This window comes from Pomacea canaliculata, linkage group LG6 (genome assembly GCF_003073045.1).
Source record: "Pomacea canaliculata isolate SZHN2017 linkage group LG6, ASM307304v1, whole genome shotgun sequence".
In the NCBI taxonomy this organism is placed as follows: domain Eukaryota; kingdom Metazoa; phylum Mollusca; class Gastropoda; order Architaenioglossa; family Ampullariidae; genus Pomacea; species Pomacea canaliculata.
In genome coordinates, this window is record NC_037595.1 from 20,848,297 (window position 1) to 20,868,305 (window position 20,009).

The 20,009-nt window shown below is 41.3% G+C and overlaps 1 protein-coding gene across 1 annotated transcript; it reads right to left on the minus strand.

The window, feature by feature from the left end:
• Positions 1-13,610: 13,610 nt before the first annotated feature.
• On the minus strand, positions 13,611-19,924 carry LOC112567098 (fibrinogen gamma chain-like). The gene is made up of 5 exons (XM_025243645.1): positions 19,759-19,924; positions 18,129-18,281; positions 17,456-17,719; positions 16,450-16,571; positions 13,611-13,735 (listed from the first exon to the last, which is right to left on the minus strand). The coding sequence occupies exons 1-5, from the start codon at positions 19,889-19,891 to the stop codon at positions 13,622-13,624; spliced, it is 786 nt and encodes a 261-aa protein (XP_025099430.1). The 5' UTR covers positions 19,892-19,924; the 3' UTR covers positions 13,611-13,621.
• Positions 19,925-20,009: the final 85 nt, after the last annotated feature.

A 20,009-nucleotide genomic window follows, 5' to 3' on the forward strand; every position in this document is an offset into this window, starting at 1 on the left:
AAGTAAACGTCTGCGTCCGTGGGTACGTCTGTTCATGTGGAGGAAACGACATCGTGCAATAGCCGGTCGCCATGAAAACTTCTCTTTCCAGCTTGTAATTAACGGAGCAGCTAGATCATTAGCGGCGATGTTAACCAGAAACACGCTTCTCCTGCTGTTGTCAAGGAAACGGAGGGCGCCATAACGATTGCCAGGCTCCGCCTCTCGTGTCAGCGACACGTGCATCAGCCTTACACCTATTTGAAGTCCCCAATGTAGGCATTCTCCTCACCCTCATCCATCTGTATGTCTCTTCCAGACGTATTCCTCCTCCCGTGTCCCTTCATCAACCTACTCGCATACCATCAACATGTCGCTCCTGGAGCCTCGGATACGAACTAGCGGCGCATCAGTTGGCTTGACTTCCACCCAGCATCTACAACCCTCGCAAGCCCTGAATAGCGATGGCTGCGGTCCGTACCCAAGACGGGACCTCTATAGTTTATCGTGACATCTGAGATCTGCGCCTGTTTCCAATTACAGGGGCCCGCAACACTTCCGCACCATGGCTAACTGTCGGGTAGTGTTACTTCTGCTTCGTAACAACGGCGTTTGATGAGACACTCCTTCCTTCCTACTTTTTATAGACGTACACCTCACCATATTGTTTATATCTCCAGACACTTACACTAACAGCCAGCCAAACTTTAAAGGGCAAACGAGAAGCAAATTGTTTTCTAATGAATGGGTCAAACTCAGTACAAGATCCAATTTCCAAAATCTGGGTGTATTCCAGTCTTAGGATACAATCCTACAAACATCACAATGCACAGAAAAAAAATCAACAAACACAAACCTCAAGATGGTACATGGATACGCTTAGCCAATGGGGTATTGGGATCATATATTATGTACCCAATGCTTACTTTTTCCCACCAAAGGTGACCATTTTGTAAACATTTCCATTTTAAACATTACTCCCAACACCCTTTCCCACAATGCGTCCTTTTTCACACCCTTCCCTGCTCGTCTTTATCATGATACTGTCTGTTCTTGTTAGTTGGTTCCTCTTTGCGTTTTCTGTGTTTGTTTTTAGCCATCATTAGTACTGTTGTTTATTCTTTTATTGTTCTCTTCCCTGCTGGAGTGATAAGTGTCTGAACCACTACGTTATCGGGCGTCTCTATGGTGATGACAAGCAGACGTGAGCAAAAGGCAATCAAAAGATAATAATTACTAGTATAATCTTTGAGGCAATCCAGGGTCACATGAGTAACATTGATACTACACTAGAAATAGTGCATGTATACACTTTTCGGGCTCAGTCTCTTCTTCTACAGACCCTTTTACATGTCAGAGATGTTTTTTAAAAATTATACAAATCAGTAATAAAATTTTTAAAGTCAATATATGATATCACCACGACTCAAGTCTTTTATACATCAGAAGCAATAGGAAACGTGTAATTTAACAATACAGAATAATCCACAGATTGAAAATACGGAACCGTGTGTTATTCAGACTTCATATGTGTCTTAATCATACAATGTGCTCAAATGTAGAATTTTATAGTTCTACTGGTGACGTAGTCACCGAGGATGTTAATTAAAGCCTCATTTTTTTTAAACATCATTCATCACCCTCCCAACTATCCAACGCTGTAAAACCAAGATCTGTAGCTGCTGTTCTTACCAGACCTTACTAACCCAGAACTTGGGAGGTAAATAAAAGAGGGGAAAATATCCTCCTTGCAACGCATTTTTGGTTTTAGTAAAACGGATGCTATCAAAGGAAATGAAAATACACACTACCCATACCAGTCCCATATCAACATTCTCCTTCAAAAAAATAAATAAAATAAAAACAAACGAGCAGGCAAGAACCTACCACATTGATAAGAGACTTTGTGAAAAGTGCGAGAAAAATGCAGACTATGCGTCTCGGTTTTCTTATGATGGGAGTTAGCTGTTAGCTATGCGATCTCAGTTTTCTTATGATGGGAGTTAGCTGTTAGCTACACGATCTGTTTTCTTATGATGGGAGTTAGCTGTTAGCTACACGATCTGTTTTCTTATGATGGGAGTTAGCTGTTAGCTACACGATCTGTTTTCTTATGATGGGAGTTAGCTGTTAGCTACACGATCTGTTTTCTTATGATGGGAGTTAGCTGTTAGCTACACGATCTGTTTTCTTATGATGGGAGTTATCTGTTAGCTACACGATCTGCAGCCGCGACATGAGTGGACGTGGTATCGCTGTCGTGAAGAATGTCTGAGGTCATCGCCGCACTCGGAATCGTGTTTTTAAATCCTTTCTCAAAGCTTTCTCAAAATAGCAAATAAATAATTTCGCACACAACGTCTGAACGTTTGAGTTCGTAGGTGGAGGTGTACGTGAGCAGGCAAGTGATCATACACGTAAAACTCAGTATGGTATGTCCTTATTGCCTATGGGTGGACAGCTGTCTACCCCGTCACGAGACCTCCGTTTGAGGTGTGCGCATGTGCAATGGCAAGTCTACCTAATGTACGCTGAATTTTTAAAGGTAAATACAATTCGTTTTGAACAGTTTATATATTTGAAGTAAATTAAACGAAAATGCGTATATTTACAGCTAGTATTTGACCAAGGTATGGGAGATTAACCACCGCGCAAGTGCAGATGAAAACGGACGCGGCTGGTCTCTCCAGCCAGGAATTTGCTAGATCGTGTGATCAGCAGACCATCATAACTGTAAGGTCATGTCTTACAAGTAGCTGCGAAAGCACAGGAGTCGCGACTGCCCAAGAAGCTTTAGGACTCTAGTGGTTGTGGGCGGGGAAGAGAGTGGGGGATGGATTCGAGTGAAAGCTACTTGAGGAGGGCGGCCACGAACACGAGGCTTCCGACCGCTGCAATGCGGACAAGATGACGTGGAGATAAGGAGCTGCAAAAGCCATGATCCTTTCTCGCACACTATCAGGCGGCGTTTTATCAGCCAGCCATTAAACGACACTCGACAACCAGAGAGGCTCAGGTCAGTGTCCGCGCCGACTGGTCACCAGCGCGCGACACCAAAGACAGCGATCCGTCCAGAAACATTCTGAGCGAAAGGTTCAAACTGTTAGGAAACAGTGCTTACGGCAAGACGCCGACCAACATCGCCAGGCACTGCGACGTTTACTACGTCGGTGACTGTGACTGTGAAAAACTTTACAACATTTGAGTGACATTCTCCGTGTGAGAGTCCGTTATGGGAAGGGAGTAGCGCGTGGTAGATGTAGGTGTCCCCTTCTGTCCTCGACCCATTGTTTTGTTTTGTTTTTGGGATTTTTTTTCTCTCTCTCTTATGTTCCCTTTCTTGTTCCTTTTATTTCATTTGTTTTTTATATTATTATTAAACGTATATTTCTAGCGTTGTAGACATTAACAGGCAGGATACAGACACATGAAGATAGCCACACGATGAAGACATTTGGAATTTACTCTTCTTATCTAGTTTTTCCTTCTTACATTATACATTACTGCACCTGCCTCAAGTTTTCTTCTCTTGAGATTAGCCACAAATATTTTTTTCTTTTTAGGCTACACGAAAATCGCCTGTACACTCAGTCGTCAACATATGTAGATAACATGAACGACTTACACAAATAATAATCACCATCACTAGACTTATTGAGTAAAGCTGTGTAGCTACGGGAATGGATGTGCGATGACTTTTACATTTCAGCACTTGTGTGCTCTAATTAAACTTCAATTTAACAAACAAAAATCGTGATAAAGATATTTCTGTCCACGAATTCTCAATTCCCGACGCTTCCAACGGTAAAAAAGAGAAATCATATACATTATGGAGCGATGTCCTGTAAGAGAAACTGTCACGAACTTGTATTACTGGACTGCTGGCAGACGATTTTTTCCAGTTAACTGCTAAAACGAGGTATTAGACGACAAAACTTCCGGTTTAGTCCCATTCTTGGTTTAGGCTCACTGAGACTAACAGCTTATCACATCGCAAGAGGCTAAGCGTTGGTCTTGGCAGACAAACAGCAATCCACCTATACACGTCCATGAAACTGTTCTTAAATGTAGGACACAGGGAGAGATACCTACATGACACTGTGTCGCTGTTGACAACGATGAATTGGTCAAAGGATATATTTTAAGCTTACTTTAGAAAAGGATGAACACAGCCTTTCAAGAGTTTTGTTCATTAGTCTTACGTCAGGTTGAGGGATGTTTCAGAGGCAGTGAGAGTTGTATAGTGGAGGTTCGTGGTGAAGATCGGTAAGCTATCTGGCTGTTAGCTCGGCCATCAGGCGACACACACATTCAAACATGTACGAGCGTTAGTGTTAAAAAGGCAAATAAAATATTGCAATCAATTTCGCTATAAAGTGTCTAATTAATATTAATTTAAAGCAGAAAAATATTGTTGCACACTTTTATTCATTACAGGATGGCTTCTACTGTGATAAACAAGCTGTTTATTTGCTGGTATCACTGGTACAATGTTCAATGACACTATCATACTTGAATATTTTGTTCTACGAACACGTATCACAGTAAGAGGGTGCACGAGATCAAATATGAACCCACGACCTTTAAGTTGCAGCTGTAGAGGTGACAAGTGATAGTTTTGACCAGTGTAACAACGGGAGTGCCTTCTTTGTAAGAATTTGCTTAAAATATGAATAAATAACGACAGGAACACGACGTGTACACAATGCCCGTTTGAGGTTAAGCTGTCAGTAAAATTCCTGTTCAGCAGCTAAGATAGTTGCTTAGACATACAAACCCAAAATATGTCCCTCGTGGAAACTACAGAAGTAGCAGACGAGTTTTATCCTATGTTTCTGTCCTCACCCATTGCTAGCTGCCTATGCAAAGCTGCCAGATACTCGGGTTCTATTGATGTCCTAAGATTTCACCGTTTCTGTGTATATGTGTGTGGGTGCGCGTGCGTGCGTGTGTATTGTCCGTACCTTGAATAAGGTATTGCGTGTACGTGTGTGTAAAGAACCATTTTTGTGTGTATCTATGAATGTTTCACTACGTGTGTGTTTGTGTGATTGAATCGTGAGTAAGTGAGAAACAGTGGTTTGTTTCCTGTATGTCAGTAGGTAGTGTTGCTCAGTATATTTTGCCCTACGGCGGTGGTGTTGTGACAGTTGTTGACGTCTGTTCACACGTTGCTCGCTGGCCGACCTCAGGGAGCTGTTGACGCGTGCACTTCATGTATTAGAGCCTCCTGTGCTTGGTCCGTGTGTGTGTGTGTGTGAAAGGTGAGTGTGTGTGTGAAGTGTGTGTGTGGTGTGTGTGAAGGGTGTGCGTGCGTGTGTTGTGCATGATGCTGTCGTCGTTGTTGTCTCCCTGTCTCCTGCTTTATCCCCCTGCCAGAGGTGAAGAGGCTCTAATGCATGAAGTGCACGCGTCAACAGCCGGCGAGCGAGCAACGTGTGAACAGACGTCAACAACAGTCACAACACACAGGCACAGAGCACAGTGAGAGAGAAAGAGGCACAAACAGAACACAGTGAGACACAGACAGAGCGCAGGTATTGTCGAGCGCGTATCGCCTTTAAGCAGCTTGTCTGTGTTTGTCAGTGTTGTCCATAGGAATGGGAATCCCATGGGAATCCCATGGGAAACGTCCCATGGGATGGGATGGGACGGGACAGCACACATTTGTATTTCCCATGGTAGTCGATACTTGATATTGCAAAATAAATTTACTGTTATTTCATTCATCAAGGATTTAAATCTTTCCTCTGAATCATCTATTGTATGTGAAGTAGCAGGAATTATAGAACAAAAGCCGAAAAGTGGTTTTCAGTGTTGTCCATAGGATTGTTAATACCATGGGAATCCCATGGGAAACGTCCCGTGGGATGGGACGGGATGGGACAGGCATAAATTGCCATGGGACGGGATGGGATGGGATAGAAAAATATGTCCCATGGACAACCCTGGTGTTTGTACACTTGAGTTTGAAAGAGAACTAGTTTTTGCTTCCTACATGCGTGTGACAGATGTGATATTGTAATTACCGTTATCATCAGTGACTGTATACGTTAAACGGGGACGAATATAAAATACATATCAATGTAGAGACGTCTAGTCAACAGAGTAAATAAATAACAACACTGTAATGGAGCCAGGTGTGCACTGAATAACTACACGTTCCCCACATTACAACACCAACAGGTAAATCCGTTAGCTCGTTAGAACAAAATATAATTGAAAGAAAATAAGCAATAGAAGGAATACATGTATAGAGCAAATTAGTTCAATGTTTGTTTGATAATTATACTCTGTAAACTTCACTATCTGGCTGTCGCACATACACGACCGTAGCTACAAAACGCGCTTACTACGGAGAAACAGAGACAGAGAGGGACAGAGAGCGAGAGGTAGAGAGCAAGACAGAGAGAGAGTCGTATGATCATGTTAGTGTCTTAACTGCTTTTCTACGCAAGAGTCCGAGAAACAAAATATTAAAATCATTTTTGGTTGACAATTGTGTGAGATAAATGTGATATTATCAATTGCCGTTATCTTCATTAAAGACACATTTACACATAAAGGGAGGGAATAGTGAGTATGAAGGGAGGTAATAGCATTAAGTCAAACGTGTAAACGAAAGCGAACATTAAAACATAAAATTATAACGTTGATTTGGAAAAACCGATCAATTATTCATAATACTTCAATTTATGGATGAGAACAGTGTGCTGTGAATATGTTTAACACTGTAAATGTAACAGCATAGTACAAGACGGACATCGTCGTCTTCAGCTGTTTTACACACGGTGCACATAAAGTCATGCGCAGTTGTAATGGAAAAAACAAAAACAAAACAAACAACAAAGTGTGATACAAAGTTTGATACAATGAGTCTCTGCACTTTTGCATTTTTCTTTGTCCATTATGAAAGTTTTACACTATGCGAAATACCATACAAGCAAATTCAGTTAAGTCTTATGAGACCTTCATGGAATAAATATTTTACAAAAATCAAATATTTATTATTGAATTTCTTTACATTTTAAGCCTATTGACTCATACAAGTAAAACTAAATCTAAGAGAAAGAAAAAATAAACAGTTTTATTTTAATATTAGAACACAATCAGGACCACCATCAGAGTAAACAAAGTTGGCTGCGCTGACTCTACAACACGACGAGAGCAGTATGCACTGAGCTGACCTCGTCAGTGAAGCCTGTCGCGTACAGCAGATGGACCGTGAGAGCAGTGAGACGACAGGAGACAAGGAGATGCTAGGCTGGTCTCAGTTTCATCTCAGAGAATGCGAAGCTTCTCCAATCATGGTATGTCATATACCAACTGACGCCGTATGTAGTCACGTTGTACTGGCCGTTGAGGTTAGCGTTGTAACAGCCCCTGAACCACCAGCCAGCTTTAAAATACTCAGCGCAGTTCATAGTGTCTGACTTGTCATTATCACGGTCATAGGTTGAAAACACGTCTCCGTCATGATAAGTCAAGGCGTCAACTGTAAACACACACATAGACACAATTCGATGCAAACTGCAGTTATGTTATATTGGAAACAAAACGAACCTCAAGACAGCCCTACAGCGAACTGCTGAACATTTCAAATATAACAGGGGAGGACTTAGGTATGTGCATACTGTGCACCTGCACTAATCCCAGGGGTCGCCACACCAATATATATAAATATATCTTTAATATCAAACAGAAAGAGAAAAATAACGACACGGCTGACGCCAATGTGACCAAAACAGTGTGTTTCTTGTTGCTAGAGTAGAGGGAGTCAGCTATATGTGGAATTTTAATTGTGTTCGTTGTTAATTAGTCCGCCGTAATTACTGATGCTGCTACAGTCGGAGCAGTAAACTATATGTTTTATCATATTTGCGTTTGTTGTTAATCAATCCGCTGTATTTACGAATGTTGTTACAGTCAGAGCAGTATGTAAGCTATATATGTACATATGTAAGCTGTATTATAACTGTCTGGCATCATGAGAATATCAGAGGCTGCCCCTTGGTTGTAAAATTACGGACACGGGCATATAAAAGCAAAGCGAGTCGTCTTACCAGTTAATGTTTTCTCTAGTTTTAATAAAGCGCCATGCACAAGATTGTTGGGGACGACACGCAAGTCACATACAAAGCACTGCGTCCCCCATGTCTTCTTTCTTAGAACAAATTACCAAGACCTGTACCTGAAAATTCTCTATTGTACGGGAGCTTGTATTTTTTTTTAATTTGAGGAACAGACAGAATGCAGATATATATATATCAAATGACTACAAACCAGATAAGCCTCTGAATGACTTAGGATACGCTCTACCTGTATAAATAGCACATCATTATCATAAGCGACTCTCAACCTTCCAGTCCTGCAATCTCTATAAACAGAAGTTACTTCAGTAGTTCCAAATGACTTTAGTTTTGCAAACCATACTGTTTCTCAAATGGGAACCGTGACGGGTGCCCTAATATCCCAGATCGGTATCCCAATACAAACAGAATGACCAAATTTCTCATTTATTTTCGATGAAGTTCATGAATGACCACACTAACACACACACACACCTCAAATAATCTTCCTTGAATACTGTAATCTAGGGCCACTGGGGTAGACTGGATCAACATGCCGGGCTGACCACTATAGTGTCTGTACGCTAGAACAACGAGTGTCGACTAGGCTGACACACCCGGCTGAAGACGATACACTCCAATATTCGAGAACAGTAGGTGCTGAGTGGCCAGACACCTGGCTGACGACGATACTCTTCGACTCGTCTTTCTTTTCCCCTTGGTAATTCCTTGACTAGGCAAGGAATTATTCCGATTCCCCGATCTCTTTCACACATAACTTTGCTAGTGTCTCTCTTCTTCGACGAATGGAGTTGCAATCGTCTAACTGTGTTTTTCCCAAGTACAGGGGTTCTGTGAACCTTTCGCTAACTCATGCATTCTTTCATAAATCGCACTCATTCCCATGCGTTCCTACAAGCGTTCAGTTAAGGGCGACAATCCTTGTTTCTTAAGACAGACAAGGGGGATAAACCCCATTCCTAACCGTGTGCGGACGTTTCGCCGCCGGACGTTTCGCCGCCGGACGTTTCGGAGTCGGACGTTTCGCCGCCGGACGTTTCGCCGCATTATGTCAGAGAGAGAGAGCTTACTTACTTCTCCAAGAATGAAAGTAACTACTAGATTACACAATAATTCTTTATTTCAAACAAATTTTACACACAGACTTCACAGACAGTTCACTTTGATTGTCACAGATTATGCGCAACAGCTTTGAGAAAAAACATTGATACAATGGCGAGAGAAATGTGTGAGCTAACGGTTCACATGAGGAGGGATAGTGAGAGAGAGTTCACTGATACATTGATACAATGGCGAGAGAAATGTGTGAGCTAAGGGGCGTCACACACTTGACTTCGGCTAAAGGTCCCGCGTGAAATGCCGAAATGAAGTGCCCCGCGCTGAAACGTCCGGCGGCGAAACGTCCGTCGGCGAAAAGTCCGTGTACCCAGCGCAAGTGTGTTGTGTAGAGTTTCGCCATTGCCAGTGTAACGGACTCAAACTTCCCAGCAGGACTAAACGTCTCAGTTCAAACTTCCGATGGATTAGTAAACATTTTCTTGGGTTTATTTATCAAAACAAGCTCAAAGCATATTGTGAGTTGCATAATTTTGCTTTTGCAATGTTATAATGTTTCGTCCTTTACTTTTATTTCAAGTAAAATGCCAATCGAAGATTCACATGACCGATAAGCTTTATTTTTCTTCGCTTCATGACGAGACGTTTAAACCATGGTTTCGCTGCTGTGCCTTCGAATAGTAAGCTATTCTATACCACGACCGATGATATTTTGAAAATATCAGCAAACTATTCGAAGGCAGTACAGCAGCGAAACCAAACTTCTCGTTTAGTCCTGCTGGGAAGTTTGAGTACGTTACACCAGCACCATCGACTGGCGTTGCAGTAAACGATCGAAAACCCACGCAAGTGTTGTGTTTTGTTGTTGTGGAAAGATTGGGGGAAGAGCCCGCATCTTACCCTGCTACACACACAAAAAAAAAGATAATTTTTTCCCTTTTATGTCACGGAAAACGCGTTAAAAATATTAGTTTTTACTATTGTGATTTCTAGACTGAGATGCTGGTGATTGACCTTGCATAGAATCCAATTTGCATAATTTTATTTTCTTACTTAACCCCGAAATTGTTTTTGCCTATAGACTGCAAATACAATAAACTTCGCATCTGCCGGAATTCTGCTGTGAGTCCAGTAAAAGTAATTGTAATTTGTAACTGAGTTCTCCTATTTAAAGTGAGCATGATTTACCCCACCGAAGCCTGCCTGCTCTTGCTTCAGTCTCCTGTCTAGGGCATTCTTCAGTCTCTCCAGGGTAATTCTAGTCAGCATCTTGCTGGGAACGGACAGTCCCGAACCAGTTGCTGCACTGGGTCAGGTCGTCTTTCTTGGGTAGCTTTCCTAAAAAGCCAAGCTTCCAGTCTGCTGGAACTTGCTCCTGTTGTGGGTCTTTATCAATAATTAATAGTATTTATCATTTGTAACTGAGTTCTCATATTTAAAGTGAATACCCGCATCTTTACTGTCCAAGTCCATCAGCATCTGTCGGACTGTTTTCTAGTGCACATGACATTAGTGAACTTTACCACAATGTTCTAGTGATATTTAACGTTCGGTCCTTAAAGATAACATCACTAGACGACGATTTTAGTGAGTTCTATTTATAGTTGATGTAAGCATAATGTATGTAGTCATTTAATGATCTCCCTCGTCAAATGTTTTGTTGTGACATCATCGAAATATAATGTCACATGTTCAAACAAATCCACTTATTCAATAGACAAACAGGTACAGACCATTCAGTCAGTGGTCACTTGACTGACACCTGTTATTTGGGGTGGGGGTGGTGGACCACTCTTGCCTATTGTAGGCAATACTGTAGTCAGCAGGTCCTGCCATGCGTGCGGCCCACAAGTGGTCCGAGGACCACACTTTAAGAACCACTGCTGTACAGGACGACCAGTCCAGTCTTTGACGTTCGTAATCCAGTTCTTTCTCTGACCACCGTGGCGTCGACTACCCTCCAAGGTCCCTTCAAGGATAGTCTTCGACAAAGTGTCGTGCCGGGTAACATGACCAATGAAGACCATCTTACATCACTTGACTGTTGAAAGTAGTGGTTCCTGGTATCTTCAGGGCGAGGTCATCTTATTTCGTGTAAAGTCGTTGGTTCTGTGTTCTCTGCATGAGATCCAGATCAGCCTCCTTAGACACATGTTCTCGAATATCTGTATTCTTCTCTCCATCTCGGCGAACAGAGTCCACGTGTCACTTCCGTAGAGCAGCATCGGCATTGACAGGGATTTCTACAGCTTGAGCTTGTTAGTGAACTTTACATTATGACTATACCTGATCCTATCTAATCTAGCCATCGCTGCTGTTGCTGTAGCGATCCTGATGGGGATATCTGGCGTGGAGCTGCCGTCTTTGGAGAGGGTGGCTTCCAAGTATTTAAAGCTGGTGACTTCTCCACCTGTACCTCGTTCATACAGATCTTTGCTTTGCCCTTGCCATTGACCACAGCTTTGCTCTTGTCAGGGCTGGTTTCTATTCCATATGCATTTGAGCAAACATTGCAACTCCATCGTTGATGTGACAAGCGCTATTGCTAGGAATGACAGGAATGGTCGGTGCCACTCGGTAGTAGTGTGAGTCTGAACAATTGTTTACGACTTGAGAGAGCAGCAACCACGTGTCTACGAGTCAAAGTCAAGACAGGTTAACATCCGGTTCTAATGGGCGAACAAAATAATGACATCCATGACCAGACATTTATCGAGGCTACAGGTCGGTCCTTTGTGAAGGTCGAGGGATGAAGAACTGTGTGGTCGGGCCTTGTCAAGGCCATCTGCAGCACTGATTGTCAAAGCTCTAATCTTTATACCGGCTAAGGCTGCATTTCGTGTTTTAAACTTTGAGGAAACATTATTTTATATTATCAAAAGTTTGTAATCGGTTTAATCGGAATGAGTTATAATGCAATGCGGATATAGGTAAAATTGAGAGACGGGGAAAAAAAAGTGTCCACGAATCTCCAGGGGAAAAGTTAAGAGACTCTTCGTTGTAGAGACGCGAGGTTCCCCTCGTGAGTTGGGTGCACGTGATGGCTGTGCGAGCCGCTAGAAGCAATGAGGTGGAGATGAGAGGGGTCCATCTCGAGTTGCTACACGGGGTATCTGTGTCAGGCCTGGCAACGACAAGCAGCGTTATTTTCTGTTTCGGGCTTGTGACAGTCAACCGCCATGCCAGCCAGACAGACAGTCACGCTTGCTGTTAATTGTCTGCACACGTACCTGCATTACCCGAGTAGCCAGAAACGAACATTCTGTAGTTTGTGTCAGGACCATTCACTCTGAATGACGAGTACTCAGCATAGAGACGTCTTCCATTCTTCTCTACCAAGTCAATACGGAGTCCCTGTGGTTTCTTGAATAGCAAGTACAGGTTCGATAACCCTAAGGTAAGACATCAAAGATTGGAAAAGTCAATAAGTCATTAACAAGATATCACAATATCTGCTATACAGGACATTGTTGGGTTCCTCCTTTTATTACATAATTGGTGAATGCTTATTTTGTATAAATATATATGTCTTAAATATGACAAGCATGTCAAAAACACCCATGTTTAGAGAAATAATAATAATAAGTGCAAAATTTGTGAAGCACTCTTAAGGAGTATGCTGCTAGCGCCTAGGAACAAAAACGAAACATGAACAGCTTACGCTTCTCGGCCTTTTGGCTATGATCAAAGCGATTATGAAAAAAAAAAAAATGAACAGCATACGAGGGACAGGAAAACAAACAAATAACATATAAACTATAAAAGAATAAAGAACCGTATCAAAGGAAGAATAAAATCAAATGCAGAAAACACAACGAGAAACCAAATAACAAAAACAAGAGCTGAGAGTAACGTGATATTGCAAAATGAAGGGTGAGAAAAAGGACTAGCTTTAATAAAACAATCTTTTCTAATGTCTTTATACAGACGATAACAAAATCTTCCGGACTAGTATTTTTCGTTCATTTTTGTTATCCTTTGAATTTAAATTTTACCAAACTCTTATAAACAAGACAAGAAGACTAATGACACTCAGATGAATCTCTCTCTCTTCAACATATTTGCGATGGCGGTATCCGGTATCTTTGTTAGATATGAATACTGAAAATTTTATCATTTAACGTACATCTACTATCTTCAAAATGTATTGTTATAAATGTAAATAGAAACAAAATTAAACTCTGCATGTAGTGGAATATTCTAAGTTAATATCCAAAGTTTGAAATTTGAATACTAGATTCTGTCGCTTTCTTCTTCGTCGTATTCTTTTGTAAGTTTTCTTTCCACCTCCTCTTATTTTTTCATTATTATTATTATTATTATTATTATTATTATTATTATTATTATTATTATTATTATTATTATTTGCGAAGGAAGCACAGATATTTAAACAAACTGCAACATGTGAGATTTTCTAAAACAACAGAGAACGCAAACTCTTTCATTGATTTTTATATTTTCATTCCAGGAGGAAAACCAGGAAGACAGAGATAATATTAAAACGAAGTCTTGCCCAGCCAGAACTCCCCGGTGATGTCACCAAAGCCGTTTTCATATTGCGTCCAGTTCCTGTAGAAGTCTACAGAACCATCACGGCGTCTCTGGATCACCTGACCATGACAGACAAGGTCGTTACCTTGGAAACATGAGAACTATGTCTATCCATGTTTGAACTCACATTGTCACGTGCCTGCTAAACACGTCTCATCGAACATCTGATATAAATAGAACGATTGCCTCGTGATCAAATTTCTAAAAATGTTATACGATACTCACTGACTGTGTTAAGACTATTAACATAATATCATGCTAAAATGTTATACTCACTTAATATTTTAAGACATTTAACACACTATAATGGTATACTCACTTAATATTTTAGGTTTTAGGACATTTAACACACTATAATGTTATACCCACTTAATATTTTAGGACATCTAACACACTATAATGGTATAGTATACTCAGTTAATTGTTTTAGGACCATTAACACACTATAATGCTATACGACGCTGACTGTGTTAAGACCATTAGCATGCTACAATAAAGACCTTAAGTAATTGTAATCGATCTTATGGACAAATTACAAAAATAGTCACAAAACACATGAAGACTTTAAGGGATACTCAAGGCTTGTGATAAGGTTGTGTCACAGACAGGTGACATGATGAATGAAAGAAACGAAGAATGCACGGGATTGTAGTGAGCATGTATTCTGCCGGCAAAACGGTTTGCACGGGCCGGTTGTATGTGAGCTAGTTTTTGCGAGAGAATTTTCTAGAAGAGTTAGGAATAAGAAGACATAGCGGTCAGTCGCCAACCTTCGGGGCCTTTATTGCAAAGAGAGACTGGAAGTGCCGAGACACTCTAAGTGAAAGAAAGGCGGTGCTGGACTACACAGCTAGTCGGCCATTATCAAGATAGCAGAAACGAGAGCTCTGTTCAAGAGGAAGCGTCTACGTTAGCTACAGCGCCGTTGACCCAAGAGCCGACGTGAGAACCTTGGTTGCCCGTCCCCCAGATGAGGCACCTGACAGAGATTTCCACGGGGAGCCACGAGAGTTGCATTGTTTCCCCCAGGGGAGGTGTCCATCTCCCGTGGACATAACCGAACACTGACCCGAGAGTCAGTGCTCAGCCACGACTTGCGAAAGTGTGCATCGTACCGACCTTTTCAGGACGACTTCAGTGAAAGATTCAATTTATGTGGAAACAACAAGAAAACTGTTGTCTCTGGATTTACTTTCGAGGAAGGTCAAATCTCAGACCATGAGTAAAAGACTGTGGGTTTATGGCGACTGCCGCTATCTGACTTTATATGGGAAGAAATTGACAATTTTTTTTAGATTCAGTTAGAGATAGTATGTGCAGTGGAGGGTGAATGTGGGGGCTTGAAGTTTTCTTTAAGAAGAACGTTTAGTGTGTTGGATAATAGTTTCATTAAATTTTGACAGGACCTGTGTGGAGGCAGATTTAGTGTTTTCTTTGTCTAAGAATGCGTGAATGTCACAGCTGACTGAGTGCGTGTAGAGGTGTACAAGTTCAGTTTGTGTGTGACAGGTTTTGCAACGGTCAAACGTTTCAAAACTATATTTAGTTACAATTACAGAGCACGAGAGCAATACAGGAGAACTAAAGGATTCATTTCTCACTTAATTACCACTTATTGGTACTATTTCGGTTGCCGATGTTTATAAAAATCGAGAAAATCCAGTGAAATCGACCATTGTGTCCTGTCAGGTGTGACCGTGCCCACCTAAAGTGAAATCCCCGTGCCACCGCAAAAAGTAGCAACGAGAATTCACCTCACGCTCTGGCTGGGTGAACGGGGAGTTAGTACATGTATTATTCCCAATGAAACCGCCGAGAAGGAAGGTCTTGCTGTACGTGTAGTTACAGGGACCGAGAAAATTGAACTAAGTTCCTTGCCTAGCCAAGGTAAAGATTATACATTTGCTGAAGTTCAAAATTTTAGTAATCTAAAGTAGCGTACTTCTAAATTGTTTATAAAGATGAATTAATTTTCTAAGAGAAAATATATTTTCACCTGACGTTTTGGAGCAATATATAATAGTATAAGTTATAAATTTGGTAGACTAATTAGTCACCAAGTTACAGGAACTTCTGAGGGACCCACTAAGGTGAACGAAGTGAGCAAGTGAAGACCCTAACGACAGCGTTCGAATGCGTGTGAACACCATGTGTGAGGTGGTGACGTCAGTGTGTGACGTGGTCGTGACATGTCCTTCCGCCGAGTAAGCACGATAGCTTCACGAGATGGTCAAGCAGACGAACCTGCGTGTGACGTCAGTCAGAGACGGACAGCAAGTGTCGGTGATCATTGCTAGGATTTGAACTCGTGATCTGTGGTGTCTTATGAGTTAATTTAGGTTTTAAAGTGAACTTTTCAAAGTTTTAAAAATTATAGAAAACAGTCTGTCTCACTTGGTAAGCAGTCTTGGTCATATGTCATAAGGTCACGTGACGGAGAACGAGACTTCGTCTAAGCAAACGAAAGAGTCCTATGTAATTTCTCCTCTTAAACACAACATGCTACAAAATCTTCAATTTTTTCCACATGAGCAGACTCGAAAATAGACGAGATTCAAGTGGACACTTCTCTTTACGCGATTCTAAGTAGTTTTCTTTTTGCCTTTACAATCCCTTTAAATCCCGAATTAACATTTATTACCCTTTATGAATATTTCTGAAACATATCTCACTGTCTTAGGATTAGGCACAATTCGTTATACCTTAAATGTAATCATATGCGTAGCACACTAGCTAAAATACGCACATATTACACAATCATAAAGAAATTTACCAGCCAGCCGCCATCACTAGAGTCCATGTCACACCAGACTCTCAGTAACTCTCTTTTTTCTGCCAGTTGAATAGAGTAGACACCTGACCTGGCTCCTACTGACTGCAAGTCTCGACATGACTCTATCAAACAAATGCTTGTCCATTAAAGCATCAATTGTATCAACATTATTACTCATCACATTACAGTTAACTAAGATCGCAGTAAACACACCGCTTACAGACCAGTACAATCCTTACTGTTTAACTACCATTACAGGGACCGGGTTACCTGTTGATACAATAAAGACTGCACTTTAAACACTATTTGGTGTTACGCAGAATATTTTTAGTAAATATTTGCTGCTTTGTTAAACCAACTTTTTCACAAGGATAGTTCTTGACAACATAAACTGTATTTGTGATGTCAGTGTAGAAGGTGGCTGGTAGTCCGGCGGTGAATTACATTTAGGCGGGAGATGCACACTGCTGCCTACAAAAAAGTCCTCGGTGGTGATTGGTTAATTAAGGTTAGGTTCTCATTGAAGCAGGTCTATATGAGCATTGCAAACAGTTTAGCTCACTAAAGGGTATATAAGTCTAACTCTGTGAGGGGTATAGAAGTTTGGCTCTGTGAGGGGTGTATGAGGGCAAAGCTGACTCTTTAGCAAAGGACAAGACTTCTCCCAGCTGTCTTCCTGCATCTGGTTGAGTTTAGTGGAGAAAGTTCACTAATCATACCATTCTCCAAACCACCATCACTCAGTTGAATCAGTTGATGAGATCTTTAAGCTTGCTCTACTAACTTTTCTCTCCTTCAAGCTATGTATGACATAATTCTGGTCAGGGGATGTAAAACTAAAGCAATATTCATAATACATGCAATTGTTCTCACTAACAGTGAGGTATTGAAGCTACTCCAATAGTCTCAGAACATTTCTTTTATTAGAAAAACACAGACAATGCTTATATTTAAATAAAAGCTGATAATTTGATGTAACAAATAATGCCAGTATGATGTAACTTACCAGGAATTCGACACGTGGCATCAGTTTCGGATAAAATGAAGGGAGATTTGCACAAACATCTACCCGACATACACTGACTGTTAGGTTCAGGGCAAACCGTGTTGATGTTGCAGGGTGTGTTGTACCACTGAGGTCCAGGATATAAGGTGGGAAACTGCAGGCAGGTTCTCTGGTAGTGGGTCCAGCCTCGACTGGTCTGAGGATACCACTGTGACTGAGCCTGGAGAGAGGTGACCTCATGAAGCAGACAGCGCCCTCCTGTGACTAACACGTGAAGAGAAGTACAGTCAGTACTTATCACCATATCAGTAGATTGTAGTAAACACACAGGAAGTAAGCATCCAGCATTGTGTTGGACGATTATACTCCTTATCATATTGGAAAATATTAGCCTGCTTCTCTCTATATCTATATAACTGTATATACAATTTGTTTGCAAGTATGCAAAGCAAACTAACCATTGATCACTACGTTGTAAATTACTGATAGAAAATGTAACCAAAACTGTATAAATAGAACCATTAGTTAAAATAAACTAACCCCTGAACGTAAATCTAAAACTACAATTCAAGTGGCTGGGGGTCGAGAGAGAAATGAAGCGAGTGAACTAGTCACATCACGTGACACAATGGTCAGTGTGTTAGGCCTATGACCAGTACATAGTCAGACAAACCTCTGAAGTCAAAGGACAAACAAACTCTGGTGCGGACACACAGGCTGCTGCACGTCTGCAAACTGACTCCGACCCGCTCCTCGGTATTGTGTCCCCTTATTCCGCTGTCAGGGTACTCCATGAAGGTGGTATGCAGGTCAGCTAGGCTACAAGCTGATACACATCACTGTAGTTAGTAATTATATACACACACACAACTACCTCTTGAAATAAACTTATATCTTATACACGATATTGTGAGCAGTACTTTAATATACATCTTACTATGATAATACAATAGACATATTCCTTTTTCTTTCTTCTCTTGTGGACTACTTTTTGCTGATTTAGTCAATATTTGATTAGCTCCAGGTGGTGACCTGCACTGCTGTGCTACTGGTACAGGTTGTCAGTAGGGGCTACGTCCAGTACATGTTGTTGTTGCTGTTTTGAGTTTTTCTGTACTCTAAAGCATCGGCCTCACTGTATACTGTAGGAAAATCTCAATGGCGTCGGTACAGAAAAGATGGGGACGTTTGGAGACATTTGGAGGAAAAGCACACATCTCGTACCGCACTGCCTGATGGGAATTATGGGAAACTGCTTAGTGGATTCCTCGTAAAAAGGCTGATGGCGGTATTCATGAGGTAGATTCTGTTCAGTGAAGGAAAGGGAGATATGAGAGGGATTTCCACCTGATGGTCTACCAGAAGATGTCGAGCAGTTCAGGCAGTTGCAGTCAGCTTCAACGGGCACTTACTGTAGTTTGAAAGAAGTTCCCTTGTTGGCTGTTAATCAGTACAGATAACTGTAACCACCCTTTACGGACATGAATGTTGTATGAGAGAGGTCTCCTTGATAGTTGTTAATGAGTAACACGCTTCAGTGAGTTCTTTACAATGGACATTGCAAATAAGATTCTACACAAAACTGTTGAAGACGTCTAGACTTGGTTGTGCTCATGTCCTCTATATACGAGACCACAACCCAGTTTCTTGGTCTCCAAGGTCTGGGCGTTAAATGATGATCAGCCTTTGTCAGGTAGTGTTGCTTTAGTATCAATATTTAGGATGGGAATTCGCTTGTTGACATCTTTCACACTTGTGTGTTCCAGAGATTGCCCTAATATCTCTGAATGATTTCCAGTTTGATTACATAAAGTAACAGTGAAAACTTCAGTATGACTGCTTTAATGGTATTAAGCAGAGTTTACATATTCTAAGGTCAGGTCCAACAAGCTTGAACAAAGTATAAAAATAGTTCAAATATTGTCCAAAATTCTTTTCCCTAACCTGAAGGCTTTTTATAGTGTATAAACATTATGCTAAAGCAATGTCTGAGTTACTTGTCAAGGGGAAACACAAAAGCATCAAAACTGGGCTCAAACTTCTAACATATGTAGCCTCCCTTACTGTGCGTTGGTTAAAATCTGACGTTGAAACTCTGTTCCCCTGGGTGGGAGCACATTTCTGACCTCTAACCTTCCTCACTGTGCCGAGTAGTCCTCGTTAACTCATCACCAGTACAAAATAAGAAAAAAAAACAACCCTGAGATTTTGTAGTAAAAATGGGACTAAAATAATCGACATGGGAGTGTTATGCAAAGACAGAGTTCTAGTCTACTAGACTGTCCGAACCACTTAATACTCACTGGCAGAGCACGTGTAGTCAAGTGTTGAGAAGAACCCTGGACGACAGCGGCACCTGTTCATAAAGCACGTCGAGTTTTCCTGACGACACTCGTCGTCGATGACACAGGCTGCCTTGTTCCAGTAGTTGTACATGGAGGAGGGAGCAAGGCCTCTCGTCTGTCCACTTCTGACAATTTTTTTTACCAGCGGGGAGAGGAAGTACACACTAACACCTGTTCTCTGTGTCAAGGACTGGAGGGAGTCTGTGTGG

What these genes read in the sequence shown, in the direction of transcription:
- LOC112567098 (XM_025243645.1), bottom strand. Translation starts at nt 19,891, where the DNA reads ATGTACAACTACTGGAACAAGGCAGCCTGTGTCATCGACGACGAGTGT. An exon ending in TTTGTCCTTTGACTTCAGAG is followed by an intron (nt 17,720 to 18,128) that starts GTTTGTCTGACT and finishes TTCACGTGTTAG; the next exon opens with TCACAGGAGGGCGCTGTCTG. An exon ending in TGCCACGTGTCGAATTCCTG is followed by an intron (nt 16,572 to 17,455) that starts GTAAGTTACATC and finishes TTTGTTTGATAG; the next exon opens with AGTCATGTCGAGACTTGCAG.